Consider the following 5,580-nt stretch of genomic DNA (forward strand, 5'->3'; position numbering starts at 1 on the left):
TCATTAGTGACTCCTATAGAGATTTAGGGTTGGTTCTAAGTAAAAACCTAAATGTAATAAAAGTCACAGATCAATATTCTCAAACTACTAGCTCAACACATACCTGTAATCCTAGCTGTGCCTCACTTTTTAGTATTTGCTTTGAATCTATATTTTGATAAATTTGGAATCATTTATCTGTGTCTTATCTACTTTATCTGAAATACTTATCAATATAAAAATAATATGAAATCAGTAATACCAATATCTACAACATAAAACTTATGTAATGCAACCAATGACTATAAACACCAAGGAGTTTACACAAGAGAGAATGCAAAAAAAATTGAAATATATTAAACATATTCAAAAATATCATTTTTAGGAAAATAAAATCAGTGATCTGGGCTTACATATCAAATATCCTTCTAGAACCACACAATTTTATTGATTTTTTACCTAACTTGAGTTTTACTCAAATTTGGAAGTTTAAGTTCTTTTTAATTATTATTATTATTATACTTTTTTAGGCTACATGTGCACAATGTGCAGGTTTGTTACATATGTATCCATGTGCTATGTTGGTGTGCTGCACCCATTAACTTGTCATTTAGCATTAGGTATATCTCCTAATGCTGTCCCTCCCCCCTCCCCCCACTCCACAACAGTCCCCGGAGTGTGATGTTCCCCTTCCTGTGTCCATGTGTTCTCATTGTTCAATTCCCACCTATGAGTGAGAACATGCGGTGTTTGGTTTTTTGTCCTTGCCATAGTTTGCTGAGATTGATGGTTTCCAGCTTCATCCATGTCCCTACAAAGGACATGAACTCACCAATTTTTGTGGCTGCATAGTATTCCATGGTGTATATGTGCCACATTTTCTTAATCCAGTCTATCATTGATGGACATTTGGGTTGGTTCCAAGTCTTTGCTATTGTGAATAGTGCCGCAATAAACATACATGTGCATGTGTCTTTATAGCAGCATGATTTATAATCCTTTGGATATATACCCAGTAATGGGATGGCTGGGTCAAATGGTATTTCTAGTTCGAGATCCCTGAGGAATCTCCATACTGACTTCCACAATGGTTGAACTAGTTTACAGTCCCACCAACAGTGTAAAAGTGTTCCTATTTCTCCACATCCTCTCCAGCACCTGTTGTTTCCTGACTTTTTAATGATTACCATTCTAACTGGTGTGAGATGGTATCACATTCTGGTTTTGATTTGCATTTCTCTGATGGCCAGTGATGATGAGCATTTTTTCATGTGTCTTTTGGCTGCATAAATGTCTTCTTTTGAGAAGTGTCTGTTCATATCCTTCGCCCACTTTTTGATGGGGTTGTTTTTTTTTTCTTGTAAATTTGTTTGAGTTCATTGTAGATTTTGGATATTAGCCCTTTGTCAGATGATTAGGTTGCAAAAATTTTCTCCCATTCTGTAGGTTGCCTGTTCACTCTGATGGTGGTTTCTTTTGCTGTGCAGAAGCTCTTTCGTTTAATTAGATCCCATTTGTCAATTTTGGCTTTTGTTGCCATTGCTTTTGGTGTTTTAGACATGAAGTCCTTGCCCATGCCTATATCCTGAATGGTATTGCCTAGGTTTTCTTCTAGGGTTTTTATGGTTTTAGGTCTAACATGTAAGTCTTTAATCCATCTTGAATTAATTTTTGTATAAGATGTAAGGAAGGAATCCAGTTTCAGCTTTCTACATATGGCTAGCCAGTTTTCCCAGCACCATTCATTAAATAGGGAATCCTTTCCCCATTTCTTCTTTTTCTCAGGTTTGTCAAAGATCAGATAGTTTTAGATATGCAGCATTATTTCTGAGGGCTCTGTTCTGTTCCATTAGTCTATATCTCTGTTTTGGTACCAGTATCATGCTGTTTTGTTTACTGTAGCCTTGTAGTATAGTTTGAAGTCAGGTAGCATGATGCCTCCAGCTTTGTTCTTTTGGCTTAGGATTGACTTGGCAATGCGGGCTCTTTTTTGGTTCCATATGAACTTGAAAGTAGTTTTTTCCAATTCTGTGAAGAAAGTCATTGGTAGCTTGACGGGGATGGCATTGAATCTATAAATTACCTTGGGCAGTATGTCCATTTTCACGATATTGATTCTTTCTACCCATGAGCATGGAATGTTCTTCCATTTGTTTGTATCCTCTTTTATTTCATTGAGCAGTGGTTTGTAGTTCTCCTTGAAGAGGTCCTTCACATCCCTTGTAAGTTGGATTCCTAGGTATTTTATTCTCTTTGAAGCAATTGTGAATGGGAGTTCACTCATGATTTGGCTCTCTGTTTGTCTGTTATTGGTGTATAAGAATGCTTGTGATTTTTGCACATTGATTTTGTATCCTGAGACTTTGCTGAAGTTGCTTATCAGCTTAAGGAGATTTTGGGCTGAGACGATGGAGTTTTCTAGATATACAATCATGTCATCTGCAAACAGGGACAATTTGACTTCCTCTTTTCCTAATTGAATACCCTTTATTCCCTTCTCTTGCCTGATTGCCCTGGCCAGAACTTCCAACACTATGTTGAATAGGAGTGGTGAGAGAGGGCATTCCTGTCTTGTGCCAGTTTTCAAAGGGAACGCTTCCAGTTTTTGCCCATTCAGTATGATTTTGGCTGTGGTTTTGTCATAGATAGCTCTTATTATTTTGAGATACGTCCCATCAACACCTAATTTATTGAGAGTTTTTAGCATGAAGCGTTGTTGAATTTTGTCAAAGGCCTTTTCTGCATGTATTGAGATAATCATGTGGCTTTTGTCTTTGGTTCTGTTTATATGCTGGATTACATTTATTGATTTGTGTATGTTGAACCAGCCTTGCATCCCAGGGATGAAGCCCACTTGATCATGGTGTATAAGCTTTTTGATGTGCTGCTGGATTCGGTTTGCCAGTATTTTATTGAGGATTTTTGTATGGATGTTCATCAAGTATATTAGTCTAAAATTCTCTTTTTTTGTTGTGTCTCTGCCAGGCTTTGGTATCAGGATGATGCTGGCCTCATAAAATGAGTTAGGGAGGATTCCCTATTTTTCTGTTGATTGGAATAGTTTCAGAAGGAATGGTACCAGCTCCTCCTTGTACCTCTGGTAGAATTCGGGTGTGAATCCATCTGGTCCTGTACTTTTTTTGATTGGTAAGCTTTAATTATTGCCTCAATTTCAGAGCCTGTTATTGAGACGGGGTTTCACCGTGTTAGCCAGGATGGTCTCAACCTCCTGACCTCGTGATCCGCCCACCTCGGCCTCCCAAAGTGCTGGGATTACAGGAGTGAGCCACTGCGTAAAAACTAGTGAGCCACTAGTACAAACTCCAGTGGCTAAGAAGACCTGGTTGATACAGAAGTCAGAAAACAGCAAAAAGGGTGGAGCAGCTCATTTAGAATCTCCAACTCACACAGTGTGGCTCATCATTTACAATTCCACGTCTTTGTTTCTTATTGAAACTATGAGACTAGTTTCCTCAAAAAGGTATTGAGAGGAAGCCAAGGACCAGAAAGAAATAACCGCTAGAAGGAGCTGCACAGTTCTCGGTATATTTGATGCTAATTTTTTTTCTTTAATTTCCACTAGGTGCAATCACCAGTACTGCCTCAATTTACTTCAGGATTTTGGAGGGCACCCACCTTCCCCCTTGTCTCCTCACACAATGATCCTGGGATCCCTGGGAAACAGCAGCAGCAGCTTTTCTGCTACCTTCCTGCTGAGTGGCATTCCTGGGCTGGAGCACACGCACATCTGGATCTCCATCCCACTGTGCTTCATGTACCTGGTTTCCATCCTGGGCAACTGCACAATTCTTTTTATCATTAAAACAGAGCGCTCACTTCATGAACCTATGTATCTCTTCCTGTCCATGCTGGCTCTGATTGACCTGGGTCTGTCCCTTTGCACTCTCCCTACAGTCCTGGGCATCTTTTGGGTTGGGGCACGAGAAATTAGCCATGATGCCTGCTTTGCTCAGCTCTTTTTCATTCACTGCTTCTCCTTCCTTGAGTCCTCTGTGCTACTGTCTATGGCCTTTGACCGCTTTGTGGCTATCTGCCGCCCCTTGCACTATGCTTCCATTCTCACCAACACAGTCATTGGCAGGATTGGCATGGTCTCTCTGGGTCGTAGTGTAGCACTCATTTTTCCATTGCCTTTTATGCTCAAAAGATTCCCCTATTGTGGCTCCCCAGTTCTCTCACATTCTTATTGTCTCCACCAAGAAGTGATGAAATTGGCCTGTGCTGACATGAAGGCCAACAGCATCTATGGCATGTTTGTCATCGTCTCTACAGTGGGTATAGACTCACTGCTCATCCTCTTCTCTTATGCCCTGATCCTGCGCACCGTACTGTCCATCGCCTCCAGGGCTGAGAGATTCAAGGCTCTTAACACCTGTGTTTCCCACATCTGTGCTGTGCTGCTCTTCTACACTCCCATGATTGGCCTCTCTGTCATCCATCGCTTTGGAAAGCAGGCACCCCACCTGGTCCAGGTGGTCATGGGTTTCATGTATCTTCTCTTTCCTCCTGTGATGAATCCCATTGTCTACAGTGTGAAGACCAAACAGATCCGGGATCGAGTGACGCATGCCTTTTGTTACTAACTGTGTCTAGTGTTAGAGCCACTGTCTCCTGAAATGTGCCCTTGTTTGCCTATCCTTTATAATTTCTAACATGCATAAAATAAAGGAGACATTTACTTACTCAACACATATGTACAGGGATGAGTCACAGTCCTTACAGAACCCTCACTCTGTTGTGGCAAGGGCAGGGGGTATAAAATGTAATATGACGTGGTAAATTATATTTTCTAAAAATAGCGACAGGAGTAATTCTAATCCCACATTGTCTTCCAGGAACTTGCTACTCCTCATAAAGAGCTAGGGTCTATTTCTTCTCCCCTGGAAACTGGATAGAATTTGTAAATGCCTCATGAATTGAATATTGTGGAAATAGCACATGTATCTTCTCTCCCTCTCTCTCTCTCTTTCTCTCTCTCTTCCACCTCCATTCCACCACTATTTCTGTCTGTTTCACTCAACGCTTGTTTTTGAAACCCAGCCCCTATACTAAGAGGAAGCCCAGATGATGTGGAGAGGGCCCATGTAGGTGTTCCATCCAATAGGTTCAGCAAAGGTGTCACTCAGCTAAGGCTGAGACCTTAGCGGAGTCAGTGTTAACCACCAGTGAGTGGAGAATCCTCAGATTTTATTCTATTCCGCAACCTTCCAGCCTCTCCAACTGGCATCTGGTAAAGCAATCAATTGTTCTCTGACTCAGCCAAAATTGCAGGTTTGTAAACAAAATAAATATTTTTAAGACACTAAATTTTGGGAAGATTCATTATACAATCACATGTTAATTGTATTCTTCAAAGTAAAAAGAAGTTGGTTTGGGAGTTATCCTCCCCTAGCTGGGGGAAGGAAGCATCAGAAGTTTTCCCTGAGTTGACACAGTAATAGCCTTAAGGGAAATGTAGGCATTAGGCAGTCAAAAACTTTAAGAGGAAGGAGACAAAAATATGTTCCAGTCCGAAGGAACAGCATGTGCAAAGCTGAAGCAGAAGTGAGAGACAGGACAGTGTATTCTGAGAATTATCTG

At 40.7% G+C, this 5,580-nt stretch overlaps 1 protein-coding gene across 1 annotated transcript; it reads left to right on the top strand.

The window, feature by feature from the left end:
* Positions 1–3,638: 3,638 nt before the first annotated feature.
* On the top strand, positions 3,639–4,583 carry OR51G2 (olfactory receptor family 51 subfamily G member 2). Its single transcript, XM_055281326.1, has one exon. It carries the CDS (start codon positions 3,639–3,641, stop codon positions 4,581–4,583), a length of 945 nt encoding a protein of 314 aa, XP_055137301.1.
* The last annotated feature ends 997 nt before the right edge of the window (positions 4,584–5,580 follow it).

This window comes from Symphalangus syndactylus, chromosome 6 (assembly GCF_028878055.3).
Source record: "Symphalangus syndactylus isolate Jambi chromosome 6, NHGRI_mSymSyn1-v2.1_pri, whole genome shotgun sequence".
Taxonomy (NCBI): domain Eukaryota; kingdom Metazoa; phylum Chordata; class Mammalia; order Primates; family Hylobatidae; genus Symphalangus; species Symphalangus syndactylus.